The 24,053-nt window shown below is 45.3% G+C and overlaps 1 protein-coding gene across 2 annotated transcripts in view; it reads right to left on the bottom strand.

The window, feature by feature from the left end:
* Window positions 1–23,667, bottom strand: part of ATP8A2 (ATPase phospholipid transporting 8A2) — a 587,617-nt gene extending 563,950 nt beyond the window's left edge. Inside the window, exon 1 of one of the 2 annotated variants that reach the window (XM_032838223.1) lies at window positions 23,513–23,667. Coding sequence is in view for 1 of the 2 variants with exons in the window: in XM_032838221.1 (XP_032694112.1) it covers window positions 22,963–23,038 (76 nt within the window). In the remaining variant the exon portion in view is untranslated. Of the gene's footprint in view, window positions 1–22,962; window positions 23,202–23,512 lie in introns of those variants that run through there. The other variant, XM_032838221.1, reaches the window with a different exon arrangement.
* Between the last annotated feature and the right edge of the window lie 386 nt (window positions 23,668–24,053).

The following is a 24,053-nucleotide window of genomic DNA, read 5'->3' as shown; positions in this document are numbered from 1 at the left end:
AATTGATCTTTTATTTCAAGGAGAGGGGACTCAGTCAAGAGTCTAAAAGGGTAAAGGGAAAATTATTTTCTTTTAGATGAGATTTATTTTTTTTTAAGATTTATTTATCTGAGAGACAGAGAGCGAGTATAAGCAAGGGAAGCAGCAGAGAGAGAGGGAGAGAAACAGACTCCACATTGAGCAGGGAGTCCGATGCAGGGCTCAGTCTCACAATCCTGAGAACATGACCTGAGCCAAAATCGAGAGTCAGACACTCAACCAATGGAGCCACCTAGGTGCTCCTTAATAAGATTTTCAAAAATTGTGTACTAAGCATCTATTGAAATCAAGGCCCATACAGAATGTAACGAATCCCAGATGAACCCCATCAAGATGATGAAGTCAAGTAGCAGGCTCAAAAGAGATCAGAGAGAGAAACAAATACCATATGATTTCACTTACATGTGGAATCTAAAACACAAACAAACAAAACAAAAACAGAAACAGACTTATAAATGCAGAGAATAAACTCGTGGTTTCCAGAGGGTAGGGGATGGGTGAAATAGATGAAGGGGGTTAGGAGGTACAAACTTCCAGTTACAAAATAAGGAAGTCACAGAGAGGGAAAGTACGGCTTGGGGAATAGAGACCACAGTATTGCAATAACGTTGTATGGTGACAGATGGTGATGACATTTACCGTGGCTTGCACTGAGTAACATACAGAATTGTCGAATCAATGTGTTGTACACGTGAAACTAATATATGTCATCTGTACTCCAATTTAAAAAAACAAATGACCCCATTTTAAAATGGGCAAAAGATCTGAAAAGACACCCCAGTAAATTATATGGATGACAAATAAGCCTATGAAAAGATGGTCAACATCATCTGTCATCAGAAAAATGCGAATTAAAGTCACAAGGAGGTACCACTGCTCACCCACTGGAATGGCCAAATTCCACAACAAAACCAAACGCAACAGGGACTGTCACCACTGGTGGAAATGCACACTGCTGATACCTGTCCCTTCGGAAGACAGCTTGCAATTTCTAATTGTGGGAAAATACCAGACAAACCCAGACTGAAGGACATTGTATAGAATAATTGATTAGTAGTACTCTTCAAACCTGCTACGTTCATAAAAAATAAATAAGGAAAGACAGAAATTGTCACAGATGAAAGAGCCATGACAACTAAACACAATGTGGGATCCTGTGCGTGATCCTGGGGCAGAAATATGGCATTCGGGGTGAAAATAAATGGTGAAATCTGAAGAAAATGTGTAGTTTCGTTAATTACTATTTTGACTAATGCACCCCAGTTATGTCAGATATTAAAATAAGGGAAGCTGGGTGAAGAATACAGCTGTGTGCTCAAACCGCAGTAAGTGCCTGAGGTCAGCCTCCTGAGACCCTCTCGAGTGACCACAAACAGAAACAAACAACAGCAAGATCCAGAAAACCAGTTGAGGGCAGCCATGCAGGCAGTATTTCTGAACAATCAGATACAAAGGAAACGGAATGTGTTAAGAAGACCTACAGGTCTTTCCCGTGTCTATGCAGAAATCAGCAAGCCTTAATTTTTACAAGCAAGCAAACCCTGGGACATCAACTATGCTTTGAGGACTTCAGGTGAGCCCACACACCCCTTCTGCTTCTTGCATGCAGTCCCCTGTGAGCTGACCAGCTCTGGAGCACTTCTTTCAGAAATATCTGAGATACCTACCTGGGCAATCCTCCTTGGTTAAGATAGCGGATAAAACATTTACTAACCTACTTTGAGGTTGGCTTTTTTTTTTTCCCAGCGGACATACCAAAACCCTGTATTATCTTTGCAACTTTTCTTCAATTCTAAAATTATTCCAAAGTAAGTAATTTATTAAGAAAAGAAAGCCCGGGGACTCCTGGAGGGCTCAGTCAGTAGAGCATATGACTCGATCTCGGGGTTGAAAATTCGAGCCCCACATCAGTTATAGAGATTACTTAAAAATTTTTAAAAAGGGGCTGGGGGTGCCTGGGTGGCTCAGTGGGTTAAGCCTCTGCCTTCGGCTCCGGTCGTCATCTCAGGGTCCTGGGATCGAGTCCCACATCAGGCTCTGCTCAGCAGGGAGCCTGTTTCCCCTTCTCTTTCTGCCTGCCTCTCTGCCTACTTGTGATCTCTCTCTCTCTCTGTGTCAAATAAATAAATAAAATATTATTTTTTAAAAACTTTAAAATAAGGAACCACGTAGTAAGAAACACACCTGTGAAAGTATCTAATGTGAAAAAAATTTTTGTAGTATGTAAATAATTCTGAGAAGGTTAAAAATATATATATATAAGAATTCAAAAGTGGTGAGCATGAAATGCCAGGGTGGCTCAGGGAAAGAAAAGCTCATTCATCTTAATCAGCCATGAAGGGCTCCATGGAAGAGGGGACATTTGGGTCTGGACCTGCACAGATGTACAAAGGAAAGTCACAGTATGTAGAAAAGCAACAGAATTTTTTCTGACTGGAGTGTCAGACACTTGCCAGTGTGGGACTCACCATCAGTCAATGGTGTCACACCAACTTCCACCAACTTACTCCTGGCTACACCTCACACCGCCTGGGCTTAGTGTAACGCAAGTGAACCCAAGGACATCCTGGGTTGCCTTTGTCCATCCACCTCCATGCAGTGGAATTTGATGTTTGTTTTTTGTTTTTTTTTTAATTCATGGAATTAACTATTGTATATTACAACAGACTGTCTCATTGGCCTTTTTCAAACTATTTTCTTTTTTTTTTTTAAGATTTTATTTATTTATTTGAAAGAGAGGCAGTGAGAGAGAGCATGAGCGAGGAGAAGGTCAGAGGGAGAAGCAGACTCCCCGTGGAGCTGGGAGCCCGATGCGGGACTCGATCCCGGGACTCCGAGACCATGACCTGAGCTGAAAGCAGTCGTCCAACCAACTGAGCCACCCAGGCGTCCCTCAAACTATTTTCTTGACCACAAATAGGTACCAAGTAAAATGTTAACTGCTGTCAGCCGTGACTTTTCCCCTGAGCCCCACACCTGCTAAAATAGCCTACTCAGGGTCCCCGTCTTGGCCAGTTTCTTCTGTCTGGCCTCCTACAAGGGCAAAGACATGAGCATCAAAACAAATAGGTTTCATCTCTTCCCAAAGACCAAAACTAATCTAAAAGGCTTCAACTATCTTTTTATACTTGTTGCTCTCAGGATATTCAAGGCACCGAAATGGAGGATAAGGTGATCTTCCTGCCCTAAAGGACGCACATCGAAAGTTAAATAACAATTCAAATCATTATATAAGTGTTTCTGCTAATTGTTGATGTTTCTGTTATGTTCTCCACTAACCTAAGAACTTCTAGGGGGCAGGGATTATGATTTTTAATTTGTTTAACCTGATTATATAATGTGTTTAAATTATATAATTTCTTTAACCTGATTATAACTCAGTTCCTGATGCTTCGAAGGCTGAGTAATGAATGAACAGAATAAATAAATAGGAGATGGAAGAATGGATGGATAAATGATGGATGGGTAAATGAATGGATACGCGGACAGATAGTCAGATGAACAAAGAATGGACAGAATAATGGAAGTCCAGGATAGGGAGAAATTACTGCTGGTTGGTTACAAAGGGAGAGGAAAGGCTTAAGCTGGACTTACCGATAATAAAAATGCAGATAAGGCCTCATCTTCAGGATGCTGCCTCTCTGATTTACTGGTTCTACCCAGATGCAGGATGTATCTCAGAAACTCATTCTATTCTAACTCATGCCACTCTACTTCTGAGCCACCCTGTTTCCTCCCCACCACCACCTCCATCTAGATCTTCCCATCCTTTGAAACCTAACTCAAGGAAATGAGTGAAAGTATACACAAATTGTGGGACATCCATACAATAAAATGCTAGTCAGCCATACAAAGGACATGGGTGAAGCTCAAAAGCAGAACCCAAAAGAAGTCAAACACAAAAGAATGCAACATATATGATTCCATTTGTCTGACATTCTGGAAGAGGCAAAACTACGGGAACAGAAAACGGGCCAGTGGTCATCAGGTGCTGGGAGAGGGTAGGGAACTGGCCACAAAAGGACAGGGGAGAACCTCGGGGGTGACGAAAATGGTCTGTGTCGAGATGGCATGCAGCTGTATGCATTTCTCAAAATCGTCAAGCCAGTCTGCACACCGAAAAAGGGTGAATTTCACTGTATAGAAATTATACCTTAATTACCGTGACTTTTAAAAAAGCCAAAAAATGAAAAATCTCACTCAAGTCCTGCTCTGAAAAGCACACTGGGCTCTGCTTCAAGTGTCCATTTATCATCCTTGTAACTCAGCAATTAATCGTGCCTTGTGGGCACCTTTTCTATTATTGTCTTGAAATATCATTTATTTTTATTACCTCCTTTTTACATGTCCAGGTCTTATCTCCCCAAACAGATGATAAATTCCTTGGAAACAGGAACTATGTATCATGGCTCCTTTAGCCACAAAGCATCCAGGTCACTGCTGGACACATTATATACAAGAAAGGTTCAGTAATTGTTTGTTGACTTCCAGTGAAAAGCAGCTAGGTGAAGTGATTTTGGGGACTTCTTCAATCCAAACCTGAGTACTGTAAGGGCCTGCCCCTCCCAGAGTAACTAGCTTGTGGACCCCCGGAAGTAGGGGCGGGGCAGTCCGGGTGAAGACGTCCAATCGGTGTGGCATGGGTATATCCACTGGGTGAATGAGGATTCAATTGGCTACCTGTGTAGGGGGCGGGGCTCAACCACCCCCATAAAGGTTGGTGGGAGAGAGTGGAAGGAGAGCTGTCAGAAGAAGAAGAAGAAGGAAGAAGCAGCAGAGAAGAGTCGGCAGGAGCAGAAGAAGGAGAGTCGGCAGGAGCAGAAGAAAGAGAGCTGTGACAGCTCTTGTAAGAGCTATAGGAGCTGTCGCAGCTCTCATTAAGGGCTGTAAGAGCTGTAAGAGCTCTTGTAAGAGCTGTGAGAGTGTGACAGCTCTTGTCGGAGCCAGACCGGCCATTGCACTGGAGCCGCCCGTGGACCCGAGCCGCCGGCAGCAAGGAGCCAGACACTGGGCTCGATCCTTGGACTCCAGAATCATGACCTGAGCAGAAGGCAGAGGTTTAACCAACTGAGCCACCCATGCACCTCTGCCCTCACTCTTAATTGGTTTCCTCTCAGATTTCTCTTGGCCACCTGGGTGAATCTATTTTCCATCAAACAGGTAGAGCGACATTTCCTTTTAAGCACCCTTGCCACACACACCTGTCCTCCTGCATTTTCCCTTCCACCCATCCCTGCCATGTATTTGCTCCCACCCCCACGTCCCCCACCCCACACACCACCAAGAGTCCTTGACCTACCCTCCGCCAAGCTTTCCACCTTTTCACTGAGGCAGGAAGGATCCTTTCTGCCCACCTGTCTTCCTCCTTTCCTTTCTTCCTTTCTTCATTCTCACACTGAGAAAGATATCACAACAACGTCTCTACCAGAACAACTGTGACCGCAAAAATCTTTAATAATATTAATAAAGAGTAAAAATGTTTAATATAGAGAAACATTTACTTTCACTTGATACATAAAAATGCTTTCAGGTTAAAGAAGAGAAACACTATTATATATTTTTCTCATTTACAAAAACTTTTTCTTTTTTTTTTAAGATTCTATTTATTTATTTGACAGAAAGAGAGCACAAGGAGGAGGGCAGCAGGCAGAGGGAGAGGGAGAAGCAGACACCCCGCACCCCCCCCCACCAGCTGAACAGGGAACCCAAAGCAGGACTTGATCCCAGGACCCTGGGATCATGACCTGAGCCAAAGGCAGATGCTCAACTGACTGAGCCACCCAGGTGCTCCACAAAAACTCTTATAACTACAAAATTACCATTAGAGTTTTAGGAAATTAATAGCTCTAAGTGATATTTCAGGTACTTCAATAGTAACTTGGTGAAAAGGTTTTTATTTATACCCATTTTAGAGAAGAGTGGCATACCAAGGCCATGAAGTTGTGCATAGACACCCAATGCCCACCTGAAGCATGGACTCCAGGAGGTGAACAGCTCCAGGGCTTGGCCCAATGTCTCTCTCTCCACCTGCTCAGGGCTTCACCTCCCAGAGCAGAAAAGTGCTAAAGCCAAAGTACAACGTGCATATGACCCACAGCCCACCTCAGGGTAACCTACAAAACCAGAGGCAAGTGTTTAGAAATGAATACACAGAAACAGAAAAGGGAAAAGAAGTTTCAGATATGGAAACAACACATTCATTGAGACCCTGCCACGCAGAACAATCTGCACGATTTTAATTCCTGCTAAAACACACAGCTGGAGGTTCATGGCTGCTCATGCTGCCCTGAGAAATTCTCAATGGCTCTTGTGGCTCTGACTGCCGTGGCAGTGTTTTCTTGAGATACTCAGTGCCTTAGTTCCAAGCACAGAATGAGCCTGCTTTCTTTATTTCCGATGTTAAAGGAGTGGGAACATTTTCCCCCTTTCCCCTGAGGGTCCAGAGAAACAGTGATTTGATCCTGTATTTACAAGATCAGCTGAGAAGCCAGAAGGTCCCTGAAAGATGTACTCTGTGGTGGAAATCAAAATGGAAAAAAAAAGAGAGACGTTATTAAATTGTTTCCGAATCTGGAGTATGTGAGGTGGTCACACTCCCATGTTGAGTGATGAGAGGAAATGATAATTTGGATTCCAAGAGGAAAAACATCATCCTTATTAGCACTCAAACTACTCACCTTAGCATAGTTTCAGTTAAGAAGTACAAGTGTGCAATGGTGCCAACTTGGCATGCCCCATCCCTTCCAGGGGCCAATGTGGGTGCAAGGAGGCTGGGTAGCAGGGCTCTGCTTGCTCACTACTCCTCTGTTTACCAAAGCGCCCTCATCAGGCAGAAGACTGGCTTGTTTCACATGAAGAGACAAATTCTCCATTGCACTTGTCAATAAGAGAATTTTGTAACGCTCTTTAAAAATTAAGTCCACTACATGGGCACCTGGGTGGCTCAGCTGGTTAGGCATCCACCTCTTGATTTCACTCAGGTCATGCTCTCCAGTCAGGAGACTGAGCCCTGCATCAGCCTCCCCACTCAGCAGAGTCTGCTTGAGACACTCTTCCTCTCCCTCTGACCCTCCTCCTGCTCATGCTCTCTCATCATCTCTCTTTTCTAAAATAAATAAATCTTAAAAAGAAAAAAATTAAGCCCACTGCAACTGTCATCTGACTTTCCAGACAAAGACTCTGGTATCCATACAGAGTTCATATTAACTGGGGAAAAGTTAACAATCTATATATGGACAAAATAAAATGGGAGAGGGTCAGAGCCCTATATCCCTAGCATATTACTCTAAAATAATTACAGTAGCATTTATGTCATTGTTTTTAATTATTAATTTTATAGTAATGACTGAGTCACATTAAGTTTTGGTTCGTGGCAGGTGCTCCCTATGTTAGCCTGTTCAAGGTCTCAGTAATCAGCGTGGTGGGTATTATGATAGCCTGCATTTTATGAATGAGGAAAGAGGGCTGATGGAGTCAGGTGACTAACTTCCCCAAGGACCCCCAGTGAGGATGTGTCAGGGTCCAAACTCAGAAGCAGGTTGGAATGGACTCATCTGGGCTGGATCCCTGCCTGAAGTCAGGACTGTGTTCAGCCTAAGCTACAGCACGGATCAAATGAAAAGAGAGCACTATGGTGGCTTCCCCTCTGCAGCCAGCAGACCCACCGGCCAGCAAAAGAAAGAGCAGGATAAACAATTCACATGGCTTCTGTGGTCCTGTAGGATGGCTGGCAAGAGTTAAACCACAGACACACAGGCCCTTCAGAAACTGACCAACACTTTTCCTTTGGAGACAGTTTCCCCTGTTCATGGGACACAGAGCTGTTCATGCAGAAGGAATGAGGAGCAAAGAGGCTCAGCAGACCATCTGTGGAGGCAGCCCCACCTGCAGCACGTGCACACATGCATGTGTGCATGTGTGTGTGTGTGTGTGTGTGTCCCTGCACTCACTGAAGACAGTGTAGACACCCCCTGCAGCTCCACTTTGCCCCCTTCAGGGACCCTCAACTGAAAAAAAAAAAAAATGGGCTCTGGAATCACAAGGTACTTAAGGTGCATGAACAACATGAAAAGGAGAAAACAAACAGAACTCATGCTCATATGATAAAGCCATCAGAAAAAGACATGCGTAATTCACATCCTCCAAGAGAGTGTTCAATACCATACGGGATACTAGACTCTTCTGAAAAAAGAATCAGTTAGTGACCATGAAAGAAATCACATAGCAGTTGAAGTAAAAAGTCAACAGACATCTAAAACTAAGGAGAAAAAAAGGAAAAGAAAGCCAAAGTCGAAGTGTGCGTTAATGAACTGAAAGGTTAACACCAAGCAATGATCAAAATGGGGCATTAGGGGGAAACGAGTATAAAACCAACAAAGAAAACTGCAGAGAAGAGACCGACATGTGGAAGAAGTTGCAGATAGGAAGGGGGAGCGCAGGGGGGGTAGGGACACAGCTGGTGACTGACAGCGCCAGATGGAAATTTCCCCCCAAAAGAAAGCCAGCCTTCTCAGGTTGAACGGGCCTTCCGGCACTGAGCATTTGATGGGGAAAAGAAAATACTTAGACCATCACCTTGAAACTTGAGAACATCAAGGACACATACATCATTAAAAGCCAATCAAAAAGGCAAACAGCTTTGCGGCAAAGGAATGAGAATCAGATGGATGTAGATTCTCATCAGCAAATCTGGCTACAGGAAGATAACAGAACGATCTCCTTAAAGTCCTGAAGGAACAGAGTTTTGAGTCTAGAACCCTGTATTCAGCAAAACTATCGCTTAATGGGGAGGATGACATAAAAGCATTTTCGGGGGCAGGAAGAATCAGTTTACACTCACAGATGGTCACTGGGAGCTCCTAAGGGATCTACTCCAACATGAGGAATGGCCCACAAGGAAGACTGCTCAACAAACAAAACAGTGACTACCACCGGTTAACCCTACTCTGACGCCAACTGAGGGGATTTGGGCAGAGAAGGGAGTGGGGGAAGGAATCAACCTACCCAGGTTTTTGTCTTCTTTTTGTCTGCGGGGCTCAGTGTGGAAAGGACTAGGACACATGTACTGATTAAGTCTCGCCTTAAGGAAAAAAAATAGTATGTGTAATTCACAATTTAAAAGTGCCCTCCAGAAAAATAAGTTTACACATAGTAAGTTTCAAATACCTAAGGAAAACTATGGAGAGAAAACTTGAAACAGCAAGAGCATAATCTATGAAAGTAAATATTGATACGCTGGATTTTATTTTTTTAATTAAAAACGTGCTCTGGGAAAGAAACTTAAAGAATGAAAATGTAAGGGCCTGGTTGGCCAGAGGGAGTCATTTTGTGTTTATGTAGTGAACTTAGATTGACCCTATGCAGTAAACTTAGATTAACCCCGCCCCTCCCAGAGGAACTTACTTGCAAAGCCTAGATACAAGGGCGGGTCAGGCCTGTGTGTGGCAGATTAAGCATGACTGTTCAGTGTTCTCTGTGTATTGCAATCTCATTGGCTACCTGTGTATAGTACGGCTAAACTACCTCTATAAAAGTTAGTCTGTGAGGCTGGGAGGGGTCGCCTCTTTGCAAGAGACGGCCCTGACTGGTCAGTATGATTCTCGATGCTTGGCGCTAAATAAAGCTTTGCTTGACCTTCACTTTGTATCAGTCTCGCTCCTTTGATTACGGACCCTAACAAAAAGACAAGCCACAAACTGGGAGAAGATCTTCACAAAACACATCTGATAAAGGGCTTGTATCTAAAATATATATAAAGATCTCTTCAAACTCAACAATAAGAAGACACATAACCGAAAGAAAGAAAGAAAGAAAGAAAGAAAGAAAGAAAAAGAAAGAAAGAAAGAAAACACACAACCTGAGTTACAAATGGGGAAAAGATGGTGCTTCACTGAAGAAGATATACAGATAGTCAGATAAGCCTATGGAAAGATGCTCCACATCTTTCCCACATCTAAGTTTCACATCTAAGGAACTGCAAATTAAAACAACTATGAGAATGGATAAAATCCAAAACACTGAGGACAACAAACGCTGGTGAGAATGTGGAGAACAGGAATTCTTCCTCACTGCTGATGAGAATGTAAAATGTGACCGCCACTCTGGAAAACAGTTGGGCAGTTTCTTACAAAATCAAATATACTCTCATTATAGGATCCTGTTTACCCAAAGAGGTTGAAAATGTATGCCCACACGCAAACCTGCACACAGATGTTTACAGCAGGCTTATTCATACTTGCCAAAACTTGGAAGCAACCAAGATGTCCTTCAGTAGCTTAATGCATAAATAAACTATGGTACATCCAGACAACAGAACATTCCTCAGGGATTAAAAAAAAATAACAATCAAGCCATGAAAAGGCATGGATAAATCTTACATGCGTATCACTAAGTGAAAGAAGCCAATCTGAGAAGGCTACATCCTCTAGGATTCCAACCAACTGATGTTCTGGAAAAGGCAGAACTATGCAGACAGTAAAAAGATCAGCAGTACCAGGGTTGGAGTCAGGGGAAGAGGAGATTGTAAGGCATGACAATACTGTGTGATACTGTGATGGTGGCTGCATGTCATTATGCATTTGTCACAGTGCCAACCTCACAGTGTGATGCCACAGCACTGAGTTCAGATTTGGCAGAGACGTCACCACATCCAAGATGTCTCTCCCCTGCCTCAGTACGATACGGCTGGCATTGCCTTGGAATATCCTGCCAATGTTATCATTCTGCATAAAAGAGCCTGGACAGCAGACATGGAACTACAGACTCCCTCTCCTGCCCTGAGTATCTTCAGTCATACACTACAGCCATGCTCATGAAGCCAAGACTTCTACTGAAATACATCAGAGACAACAGACAACAGAGCTCTCCATTATACAGACACGAAGACTGAGTCAAATCATACCCCTAGGGGTGCCAGGGTGGCTCAGTCAGTTAAGCATCTGCCTTCAGCTCAGGTCATGATCCCAGGGTCCTGGGATCGGGCCCCGCATCAGGCTCCCCGTTCAGGAAGGAGCCTGCTTCCTCCTCTCCCTCTGCCTGTTGTTCCCTCTACGTGTGCGCTCTCTCTCTCTCTCTCTCTGTCAAATAAATAAATAAAAATCTTTTTTAAAAAATCATACCCCTAAAGCAAAACAACTACACGCCACTTGTACAAGATATCAGACTGCTAACAACAACGAAAGTATCGTCTCAGTTACCCAGGCTGTATTTACTATCACAGTCCATAATTTCATCAGTATTAAAAGAAATTCCTAAAAACTCAGAGTACAAGAACAATCTAAAAAGCCCAGCTTCATCCCTTGGTAATAAAACCTACTTTGTCTTCTCAACAAGACCCAGCACCACTGACAGCCTAATGGTGTTTGAACACAGCCCTCGGATTATTTTTCTTCTGTGTTTACTTTCTCCATTTCTGGGGGACACACTAAGAGGGAAACATTTTTAGAATGTGTTTCTTTAAACAACTCCATTCCAGTTACTGATCAGCCTCTGGGAAGAGGAGATCTACACCAAGATGCCCACTGGTTGTAAAGGAGGCTGTCATCTGGGCAGATGAGATCTGCCGGCTGCTCACGGCTGTGATTAAAGTTCATTTAATCATAAACTGAAAGTGCATCATAGTTGAAGTTCCTCTCTGCAAATATCGCCTAATGATCTCAGACAACAAACACTCAAGCAAGTTCGTTTTATTAGATGTTAGGTTCAAAGAAATACAATAGAACTTTGCAGTACAGTAACCCACCCCTTATCCACAAAGACACGTTCCAACACTCCCAGTGGACGCCTGAAACTGTGGATAATACTGAGCCCTATGTATACTATGTTTTTCCTATATACACATACATATTTGTGATAAAGTTAAATGTACAAATTAGGCGCAATAAGAGACGAATTACTAATAAACGGACCCAGGTAACAACGATATACTATAGTAAAAATGATGTGAATGTGGCCTTTCCCTCAAAATCTCCCCCTTCTTCTTGTGAATATGTGGGATGACAAAACGCCCACGTGGTGAGACAAAGTGAGGTCAGTGACGCAGGCATGGTGACATAGTGCTGGGCTACTACCCACCCTCCGCCGATTGCCAGAAGGAGGATCATCTGTTTCCAGATGGCATTTCGACAGCTGGTGAATGAAACTGCCAAAAGGAAAACTGAAGACATGGTGGTGGTGATGGTGGGGCGGGCCCCACTGTACCATGAGCCAGTTAATTTTCAGAATAAACTTAAGGTGGATCTCCTAGATTGGGCCCAAGAGAGATTTTTCACCCAGTGTAAAAGAAAGACAAAATAACCCTGAAAAGAATACTGGAAGGGTGGAAAGACACAGGCTCTGGGCTGTCACTGCCACTGGAACGCTGGGCAAGTTCCAGAATGTAACCCTCCACAGCCTTGGTTTCTTCCCCTAGGAAGGAGGGTGTTGGGCTCCCAGACAATTTTATTTTGGGAAAGTCTACAACTCCATGAACAGTCAATCACAAATGTTTGAACAAGATCGTCTACGTAGAGCTGTCCAAGATATATATATACACCATCTTACATTTTCTAGTAGCCACACTAAGAAAAAAAAAAAAAAGAAACAGAAAATAACTGGAATAACATATTTTATTTAACTTGACCTATCCAAAATATTATTTCAATCTATAATAAACATAAAACATTACTAATGAGATGGCTTGGATTCTTTTCCATGGTAAGTCTTCAAACTCTGGTGTGCTTCCTACACATCACACACAGTTTGGTCTGACTCCCTCCTCAAGTACTCAGGAGCCATTTGTGGCTAGTGGCCACCATCTGGGACCACACTGGTCTAGAAAGTCACCTTCGACTTCGAGAATGTCTGACTCTCTGCGTATTGCTGACACTCGGCCCAGTATCTGGGCTCTCAAAGGACAAATAATGGGCAGGCAAAGATGGACAGACTTCTCTAGCGCGTGGTTGCATCTCTACACCTTGTCAGTTCCAACTCGGCTGTGCTTCCCACAGTCACTCCTTCTTTGCATCTCTGGTGTTGCCCTGGCCCAGGCCCTCATTACTTCTCACCTAGATCACTGTAATAGCCCCTGACCGTGTACTGCATTTGTGATCTTCCCTGATCCCTGGGGTTTACACCCAGCCCAATTTATTGTTAAATTGAGGCCCCCTCAATTGCCGGCCCACACGGGTGCCTTCCCTTCCAGAACACTGGCCCACACCCAAACATCTGAAAACCAGAGAGCAGCAGAGTTAAACGGAGTTGAATAGATGCATTTCCAAGCATCAGGAATGGTCAACACAGACATGAATGAGGAGAGGATCAGAGAGCATTTTTCTAATATTCTCACCAGCAGCAAGGCAGAGCAAGAGTAACATGGGGAAGGGACTGGGGGGAAGGGGACACAACAGAAACACCCACACCACCTTACACCCTTAGCAAAACGGTCAGTGAAACTCAACTGCTGAGATGCCAGAGGACAAGGGGTCATTTCGTTTGTCTGCTACATAAACAGTAGCTACCTCTTTGCAGGTCCAAAGATAAAAAATTCTCTAGTGGTAAAATCAAAATTCTGTTTCCCCAGTGGCTTAGAATAAAGAAAACACAAAGAAAATAGGAGAGTCTTAAATAAGGATAATCGTTATGCAGCTAAAAATAGTTCATAAGAGGCTGATCCCACGGAGCCCGAAGCCGAGCAGCTCAGCGGCAGTCCCCAGATTTCTCCCTCCGAATGTGAATGAGCTCCTCCGTGACATGCAGGCATCACTGAAGGCCAGCGAAGAAAGCCATGCTCCCTGAACTTAGGATCTGGAAGCAGATTCCAAATGTCCGAGTACAGAGGTCCTTCCTCCATGTAGCATTTGCTAACCCTTGCTTCCCATATAACCCGTCTCAGTAATGTACTTAAAATATTTACAGTAATCCTGGAGCCTCAGTGCAGACGGCAGCTAACACAGTATCTCCAGAGATAGAAGAGGGAGAAGCAGCCCCCAGACACTTCACCGAAATGTGTGAGATGTGACATTTGCTTATCATCTGGCATCGAGTGCCAAAGCCTGGAAAACTTGCTTGCAAATGTAAACCCTCTAAATGCAAGTTAATCGGGATTAGATCACTTTTTAGGGTGAAATGTGATGTTGTATCAGATTCTGGTTCTTACAGATGGTGAGCAAAGAATGAGATGAACTGTCAGAGCAAGAGACACACATCAACAGTACGGGCACGTACACATACAAACCATCTGCGGCCGTGTGTGACACAGTGAGCCCTCCCCAGTCACTGCTGATGAATGAACAATATTATTCGCACACTCTTATGGGCATGTCTGTGCAGGTAGACGCAGGTGTCCGTGTGTGACTGAGTCCCCATGGGCTGTCTGCGTATTTTGCGTGAGCCACTAACAATCTCCGCTTCCTTAGGGTTCTATCCCGGCAAGGGCTCTCTCTCAGGTCTTGTTCCTGCATTTGCCCTTAATGATGGGAAAAAACTCGCAGGGCATAGATATGAGATCACTTCTATGTTTAGACTTTCTTAATGGGTGTTAACATTTGCCCTGAGCGCTTTTACTGGCCTAAATGGATGTAAATAATATCTTGTATCCAGTGTTGTATTGACCAGGGGTTATATTTAGTAAATGTAAAGATCTAAGGAAGAAAGGCAGAAACTCATCTTTAAAGGTGCTCTATACACATCCTCCCATAACTGTTTGGAAAACATTTTACAAGAATAATTTCAATTTAACCCTTTGTTCTAGCCAGCATCTCTGTCAGAGAAGGGTTTAAGATAAAACATCTACTGTAAAAGGAAAATCAATTATTAAGCAACCGAAGCCATCAACTGAGGTTCTTACTGGTCACCTGTAGGGTAAAAAATGGCCTTGAGGGGCACCTGGATGGCTCAGTGGGTTAAGCCTCTGCCTTCAGCTCAGGCCATGATCTCAGGGTCCTGGGATCAAGCCTGGCATCGGACTCTCTGCTCAGCAAGGAGCCTGCTTCCTCCTCTCCCTCTGCCTGCTTCTATGCCTACTTGTGATCTCAATCTGTCAAATAAATAAATAAAATCTTTAAAAAAACATGGCCTTGAAGGCAGGGCCAATGAATAGAAGGTGAGAGCCTCTGGAGACACAGGGGGATGAATTCTCTATCATCCGAGTGCTTGGTGTGTGATCATATACGCCTGGATAATGACACGCGAAGAATGCTCTAATGCTCCGATAATGACTCCCAGTTAAGCCTCCATCATGAGATTTAGAGGGGGCAATAATGACAGGTGACATTCTTGCCCATATGGCTGGCCTGCAGGTAAGAATCTGGGTGCAGGAGTTTACCTTGAATGATGATGGGCAGCATGAGAAAGATCTGACATATTGTCAATATGAGCTTGATTCATCACATGGTTCTCTTAACGTATCAAATAATTAATGCACGCACTTCTGTATTATACACATTACTCACTAATCACAACCACCCCATGAGGTACAAAATGTATTTTCATCTGCCTCTGTAATAGAAATAAAGGAAGCTTTCCAATGTCATACAGAACTGGATCCAGTTCTCTCAATCCCAAAGCTAGGGGTTTCAACCCTGATGTATGCTACCATAAAGAAACTTCCAATAGTCTAGGCCATTAGACCAAGTTCAAAGGTTAATTCATGACAGAGCTCAGTGAGAGCTTTATTTATTGAGTACCCACAGGATAGATGGTACAGAAAACAGAAGCAGGGGAAATTAGGCCCAGCTCTTTATGTATTTCCATTGAGGAACAGAAGACAAAAACAGAACCTGTTCCATTCAACTTGGGTATGATATTGAACCAGGTGCATTGGAGGGGGACGAAAGCACCCTGGGCTTGGGGATTAGCTGGTCCTGCTGGAAACGAACCAGCAAGCAAGGAATATCTCTGACTTGTTTTTCTCTGTGAAAGTGGAGGATAAAGCCATTTCTGAGATGTGGTCCAGCCCTTTGTGATGACAAACAACGTTTATGTTTCTCAGCAGCTGCCTAGGTATTTTACGATGTGACAACCCGACTCATACCTGGGGTCCGGGTGTGTAGAGATGGACTTGAGCTTAGGAGTGCACCATCTGTCCCCACTTTGCTTGTCCCAAGGCGCCTTTTGAAACAACCACTTAGAGTTAAGGTCGGAAAAAGCTAGTGCCCTCCACCCTGACCACCTCTGACGTAATAGAGGTGTTTGCTACCCTGCTCTCTGTCTCCTGTTCACTTGTGACCTGGGATAGAGGGCTGCCCTTCCCCCAGCTCACTGCACCCCAACCCCACTTCTGGGATTTTAAAGTGATAGATCTTGTGACTTCCTTAAGGGAACCGAAACCACATCTTCGATTGAAACGACCCTGAGGGTTTGCACTTTCCCAAAGCGGGCGCTGGAGTGTTGAAGGAGCTGCCTGCCAACCTCGGGCAAGCGGCTTCTGCCTCCTCACTCAGCAGATCATGAGCTGCACATTCTGAGTTCAACACACCAGCTCTGGCTTCCAACACACCCTCACATTCTAATATTAGAGCTCTTTCTACTTTAACGCCCCTCAGTTTCCTACTTCTGCCCTTAAAACTTAGGGCAGGTTGTTATGGGAAAACTGAGTCCGTGTAGGGATGCTTTTTAAACAAAACACAATGAAAAAAACCTTTGCTGACCAGCACAGAGGACAGAGGAGATGGACAGGCCCAACGTGGAATTGGAGGAGGACATTAGGGACCATTTCTGAAAGATGTGTACTCCTCCAGGTTCTGCATTTGGTCTGCATGCTTACTGCCCACCAGCTCTTCATTGCTAATCTTGTTTCCTTTAAGCCAAATCCCTAAATTTAATAAGACAGGGAGTAAGATCCTTCCCGAGATCCTGCTGACAACATAGTCTATAAAAACAACTTCCCTTCCTTTCGGTCCTCACTGCTCACCTCCACCCCCCGCACACCCATACACACACAGACACACACACACACACACTTCACTATTCATCTGTGCACACTGTCCATGAGTGTCACTGTCCATGAGTGTCAAAGCGAGTCAGGATAAGAGAGTTGAGAACACTGACCCCATGGGTTGTAACCAACCACGAGACCACAAGCTCCATGAGAGCACACCTGCTCTGCTCGCCGCTCCATCTCCAGCCCCAGGAGTAGTGCCTGGCACACTGAAGGCACTCCACATAGATTTGTTACAATCAACAACTCCAGTTTCCACTCTGCCTCCTTTACTGGACTGAAAGGCTCGATCTTGAGCCAACCGTAAACTCTGTACAGGCAGGGGACTCACGCCTTTGCATTTCCACCACCTGGTAAAATGTCTGGGACACTAACACAAGATATATATTTGGAGAAAGGTAGCATTTGCAAAAGTACCACTGAACATCCAGATTAAGGAAGGAGTCAAAGATATCTCATAAGCAACAAATAATAATCCCAGAATTATTTTCCTAAATAGTACACAGCTGAGCACATAATCTTGAAACAGATGGTGGTCTTTGATCCTTTCCCTATGAGTTCATAAAAAAATGAGAATAATTTTAGGAGAGTGCACCAAGGTCTGAGTTCACCCCTGCCCCAGGCCCTACCGAGAATGTCAAACAGCAGCTAATGGGCCAAGCACAAAGCTTCTCAAACCCAGAGGTTCTGCTGTGTCACAGAAACAGGTGGTAAACAATTTAATTACCCTGAGGGAACAGCCTAGCAATGAAATTCTAATACTATCACTCAAATGTGTTGAACTAAGAGTACATTACCAGACCTGAAATATGATGACTATTTTCTTTTAATTAAAATTACTATGGTTCACCTTTTCTTTTTTCCACTAAACTTTTTATTTCGAGATCATTTTAGATCCACATGCAGTTGTAAGAAAAATAAAGAGATTTTGTGTCCCCTTTACCCAGCTTCCCCCCATGGAAACCTCTTACAAAATTATAGCACAATATCACAACCTGGATACTGAAATTGGGTAAGTCGGGATACAGAACTTTTTTTTTTTTTAATTTCTTTTCAGCGTAACAGTATTCATTGTTTTTGCACCACATCCAGTGCTCCATGCAATCCGTGCCCTCTCTAATACCCACCACTTGGTTCCCCCAACCTCCCACCCCCCGTCCCTTCAAAACCCTCAGATCGTTTTTCAGAGTCCATAGTCTCTCATGGTTCACCTCCCCTTCCAATTTCCCTCAACATTTCTATCACCACAAGGATCCCTCGTGTGGCTCTTTTATTCTTCCCATCCCAACACCTTCCTTCACTCCTGGCAACCACTAATCTGCTCTCCATTTCTATAGTTCTGCTATTTCATGACTGTTGCATAAATAGGATAAAATGACATGTAGATTTTGGGATTGGACTTGGACTTTCTTTCTACTCAGCACAACTCCCTGGAGACCCACCCAAGTTGTCGTGTGGGCCAGTATTTGGTTCATATTTATTTCTGATTAGTATTCCACGGTGTGGATGTAGCACAGCTTGCTTATCCTTTCAACATCCTGCTGAGGACACATTTCTTATCAGAACACCCCCTCTCTTTTTCTGAGGGCCCGGAAGAAACAAGCAGGGAATCTTACTTGAAGTTAAAGTTTCAATTGTTTCCACAGGGCAGCCCCTGTGGAAAAAAGTACAGACGGCCCTCAAAAAATTAAAAATAGAAATACTATATGGGTATTTACATATACACTACTGGGTATTTACCCAAAGAAAACAAAAACACTAATTCAAAAAGGTATAAGCGCCCCTGGGGTCACTGCAGCATTATTCACAGTGGTCAAGACATGGATACAACCTAATTGTCCATTGATAATTGTGCCCTGATCACTGAAATGGATAAAGATGTGGTCTATATACACAGTGGAATATACAGCCATAAAACGAATGGAACCTTGCTATCCGCTATGACATTGACCGACCTAGAGGGTATTATGCCCAGTGAAAGCAGTCAGACAAAGACAAATACCATATTATTTTACTTATATGTGGAATTACAAAACAAAACAGAACAAAAAAGCAGAAACAGATCCATAAATCCAGAGAACAAACTGGTGGTTGCCAGAGGAGAGGGGAGTGAGAGATGGACAAAGCAGGTGAGGCAGAGGCTTCCAGTTATGGAATGAGTAAGTCACGGAGGCGAAAGGTACAGCATAGGGAATAGCGTGCATAGCACTGAATGTTGACAGCTGGTAGCCACACTTGCGGTGAGCATAGCATGACAGATACATATGGCCAAACACTATGCTGCACACCTGAAACTAATGTAACACCGTGTGTCAACATTAATTAATTAATTAATTAAGGAAAAAAGGAAGAAAGACTGTCAAACATTCTTCCTGAGTGGTTGTGCCGTTTTACATTCCCAGCAGCCACGCAGGAGTTTCCAGTTTTCTGCATCCTTGAAAGCATTTGTTGACGTCACTAGTTTTTATTAGGGCCAGTCTGATGTGTTTGCTGCAATTCACTTTTAATCGTATATACGAAGATCCAGACAGGAGAGGGAAAGACCTGACGGCCACCCAGGTATCTTTAAGTATTTTGCTGGTTCCTTATAATTATCTTAATGTGCGCGATAAACCCGGCTCTGTCCTAAATGAAGCACTGGGTAGGAAAGGTAGAGCGCTTCCACAGAGTAATAAAGAGCAGCTACCAACTCCAACAGCAAATATTAGCCTGCACATGAAATTCTGGAAGCATTCCCTTTAATGTTCTAAGAGCAAAGCAAGAACAGCACTTCTGGTCAAACTTTTCATTGGGAGTAATAGCAAATATCATCAAATAAGAAAAATATTATGAGGCATAACAATCAAAAGGAAGAAGTGAAATTATTATTTGCAGATAATGTGGATGTCTACAAAAAATATTTAAAAGAATCCTAAACTTTGAAAAGTTATGACAGTGCACTAGGTTGTGGACACACAACATAAAAATTCAACAGCTTCCCTAGACATCAGCAGCAACCCAACTAAAAATGTAATTTTTTTTAAAGATTTTATTTATTTATTAGACAGAGATCACAAGTAGGCAGAGAGGCAGGCAGAGAGAGAGAGAGGAGGAAGCAGGTTCCCCGCTAAGCAGAGAGCCCGATGTGGGGCTCGATCCCAGGACCCTGGGATCATGACCTGAGCTGAAAGTAGAGGCTTTAACCCACAGAGCCACCCAGGTGCCCCTAAAAATGTAATTTTTTAAGAACCCCATTTATTCTAGTAACAGAAGTATCTAGGAATAAGCCTTTTAAAATCTATGGAGAAAATTATACCACTTTAATAAAAGACCTAAAAGAAGACACAGAAATGATGAGAAATATCCACATTTCTGGTTAAAAGGACATTTTTTGAAATTTCTACTTTTTCCAGACTAATCTATAAATTTAATGCAAATGTAACCAAAAATACTAAAAGAATGTTGTTTTGTCTCATTTTAAAACAGGTTCTTTTAAAAATATGCGTGGAGAAGTAAAGGACCAAAAGGAGTGAAGATATTTTGCAGAACGTTTGACCATGGTACCCAAAGCTTTGAGTGCAGGTTGTGCTGATGGAAACGTCTCACTCATGCGGGCACTGGAAAGAAGTGGTTTCAGAGCTCAGGACACTCCTAGGCCATCTCTCCAGCACTGACCAGCCCTCCCCTTGCCATTCCCCCAACCCCAGCACTTCTAAACTCAGCCTATCAGGCCCTCTATCCTCATTCACAGGAGCGTCCCCCTTCTTCCTCACACCATATGCAAATTCTTCACAGAAACTCCGCCTTTTAGAACCTTCCTGTCTTCTAGAACTTGCAGCCTTTCATCAGCAAATGCCCTATCTCCCCCACCTCTGGACTTCTTGCCTTCACTGCTCCACTTTGATGACCCTGTTCCTCACTGTTGATCTCAGATCACCGTCCCCCCTTTCTCCCTAAAAACCCCTTACTTTGACACTTACACCATCAACTGTATGACTATAATACTTGCCTTAAAATAAAACCACCTCTCTGGAACTCACATCTTCCCCTCCAGCTATCACTCAATTTGCTCTCTCCCCCTTTCTACAAAAGTCACCCAAAAGAGTTTTCTGGACTTGCTGTTTCCAATATCCTCTCATCCATCTCTCTCTCTCTCTCAAGCTGTTCTATAGACATTCTTGCCCATGCTTACACAAAAACAGACTGCAAGGTCACCTGTGCCCTCCATGATGGACTCTTCTCAGGTCTCGCCTTTCCTGAGCTCCCAGCAGCACTGGGCACAGCTGAGCACCCCTGCCTTCAGGACGGTGGGCTCACTGAGCTTCAGAGCACCGCTCTGGACTTTTCTTCGGACCTCGTTGGCCATCCTCTGAGCCCCATGGCTATTGCCTTAACCTCCCTGACCTTGAAATGTCCATCTACCCAGTCCTCTGTCCAAGGACCTTTCTCTTCTGGGCCACTTCTCTACACTCTGGTTACATACATCACTGGCAGGTCCCACTGCAAAATGACAATGCAGGGCCCTCATTCGAAAATCATTGAGGCCTCTAAGACAGCAACAGCACAGCATTAGAGCAAACGCAGGACTTGGCCAAGAGTGGGGCTCTGTCACACAGCTACAGAAACGGGTCCTGCTGAGGATACCTGAATTTACGTCTCTGCTCTAGACCACTTTCCTGAACTCAGGGCTGATAAATGTAAACATCTCCAATCCATGCTCCCCCAGGCACTTCAAAATCAAATTCCTAACCCCCGCCCCTCCCACAAACAAATAAGAGCCCTGTTCTTCCTGCAGTTTTCCCCATCTCCACGAGTGGCAGGTTTTTCAACTTTCTTTTTCCTCCTAGCGACCCTCTGATTCTCCTTTTACTGAAACCTCACGTCCAAATCACAACCAAATCTGTTGGCTCACCTTCAGATATATGGAGGACATGCCCACTCTCCCCGCCTCCCCCCTAGCCTTGCCACAGGTACCATCTGGCACCTGGATTACCGCTGTCCCCTCCCAGCTGGTCTCCCGGCTTCTGTCCACAGGCCCCACAGTCTAGCCTTAGCCCTCAGCCCGCGATCCTTTCACACTGGGACTGTCCTCAGGTGGATCTGAAGGTGCCCTGACGTTACTCAGAAACACTGGTCCAAAGGACTGATAGCTCTTTCCATGTCACGTGATTCAACTACAGAAACAGGAAAGTCGTTTATTTTCATATGCCTATTTTCTCCAAACAAAAACCTCACAAAGATGACAAGTGCCCCATCCCCAAATTGCAAACCCTGTCCCTTCCTCCCACCGAGGATCGACCTACAAACTTGCCGGCAGTCCTGAAATGGTAAGAAAGCGGATGGTTCCTGAAGTTCCCTTTCCATTTTTCATTACCTAAGGGTCTAGGTAACCCGACGCGGATCATAATCGCCAAACATCCCGCTTGACATGATTTGGGTTTCTACATACGTTCTCTACGAAACAAAATGCAAGTGTCTAGACGTGAGGGGCCGCGGTGCTGCGTCTGAAGCACCCGGGTGTGGGGGTGGCTTTAGAGGTCTGGCGTCCGCGCGCGGGCCCTTGAATGCGGGGGGGGGGGGCTGTGCAGGTGGTCGGGAGCGAGTGCGTCGTCACCGTGTGCGCTCGAGGCCCGCGGGCCCAGGTTGCGACAAACGTTCTTGTGACCCTTTGGCTCCCTAGGGCTCTGCTACAAACACCACGCCGGGACAGGGCACACGCCAGACTGTCTCTGCGCCCACCGAGCGGGGCACCAGGTATCCCCGCGTGGGGGTGGACGGGCATGCGCGCCGCGGCTCGCACGCACGCGCACACGCACCGCGGCCCCGCGAGCGCGCCGGGGTCTCGGACACCCCGGCCCCCTCCTGCGGCGCAGGTGTTGGGCCGCCCCGCCCCCCAGGTGCGGGCGGCCACCGACAGGCCCCAGCGGAGGGAGGCGGGCGGAGGGCGGAGGGCGGGGCGGTGGCTCCCCTCCGCGCGCCGGCGCCCCCGCCCCGCCGACCCTCCCCGCCGCGCGCCCCTCCCCTCTCACCAACGGACGAGCGGATCCTCGACCTTCGGGGCAGGGACATCTTAAGAGCTCTGTCCAGGCCGGAGGCGTTCGGCATCGCGCCCCAGTCGGGGGCTACGCTGGCCCTGGGCGAGCGGCGGTGGCGGCGGCTGCGCTCGGGGCTGGGCGCAGGGGTGGCGGCCCGAGGGCCATGGGTGGGCGCGCTCCTGGGCCGGACTGCGGGGCCGCCGGGAGCGCCGGCGCCTGTGCCGCGGCCGCCGCCGGAGGAGGCTGCGTCGTTCGTGCCGCAGCCGCCGGCCAATGCGGCAGCGCCCGCGAACGCCACCGCTGCGGGCCCCGCTGGCCCGGCGGCGGCAGCGGCGGGGGAGGGGTCCGGCCCTTCCGTGGGGAGCCGGGCGGGAGGAGGAGCGGGCGGGAAGAGTCTGGACCGTTAAGCGGGACAGGGGGCTTTTAGGTGGCGGAGACGGCGGTGGGCGGGGGGCATGGATCGGTGTCCTAGGGGACTCTTCTAGGAGGCGGTCACGTCTTGGGGTACTCTTCTCTGCCTGTGCCAATCTGCTACCTATTTTACCTGTCACTTGTCACGCGGCGCAAGTGTCCCGTGCGAACCGTTCAGAAACTCTCCTTTTCTCTGTTTCTGTTCTATTTTGTTGGGATCTGTATAGGTTCTTCAAGGAACAAGTATTTCTAAGGTGTAGGGCCTGGAACGAAGAGAAATCCTGGGTCTCCAGACTCCTAACCCCCAGCCCTCCTAGAATTCCGATTAGTGGCATGTTAGAACTGTAAGAAGCCCCTGGGAATATTTAGCTCGCGACACACACACACACACACACACACACACACACACACCTTCCGTAGGAAACAAAAATCAATGAGAGGTGAGGTGACTTGTCCAAGGTCACTTGATCCATTTTTTTATTGTTTTTACTCATCAGTGTTTAAACCGGGCTTGGTTCTTCTGGGCACAGTTCCATTAAAAAGAAAGGGAAAAAAAGCTGAATCTGTTTAATATTTGATAAAATTCTGACCTCAGAATGAAGAGAAAAATGATTCAAGAAGAGTCTGACCTTACACTTATGATGTGATCATTATGCTAAATTTAACATAAATAT

The sequence above is a fragment of the Lontra canadensis genome, unplaced genomic scaffold (assembly GCF_010015895.1).
Source record: "Lontra canadensis isolate GAN:19392208 unplaced genomic scaffold, GSC_riverotter_1.0 scaffold103, whole genome shotgun sequence".
In the NCBI taxonomy this organism is placed as follows: domain Eukaryota; kingdom Metazoa; phylum Chordata; class Mammalia; order Carnivora; family Mustelidae; genus Lontra; species Lontra canadensis.
The sequence above is the reverse complement of the archived record's forward strand: the minus strand, read 5'-3'. Positions and strand labels throughout refer to the sequence as shown.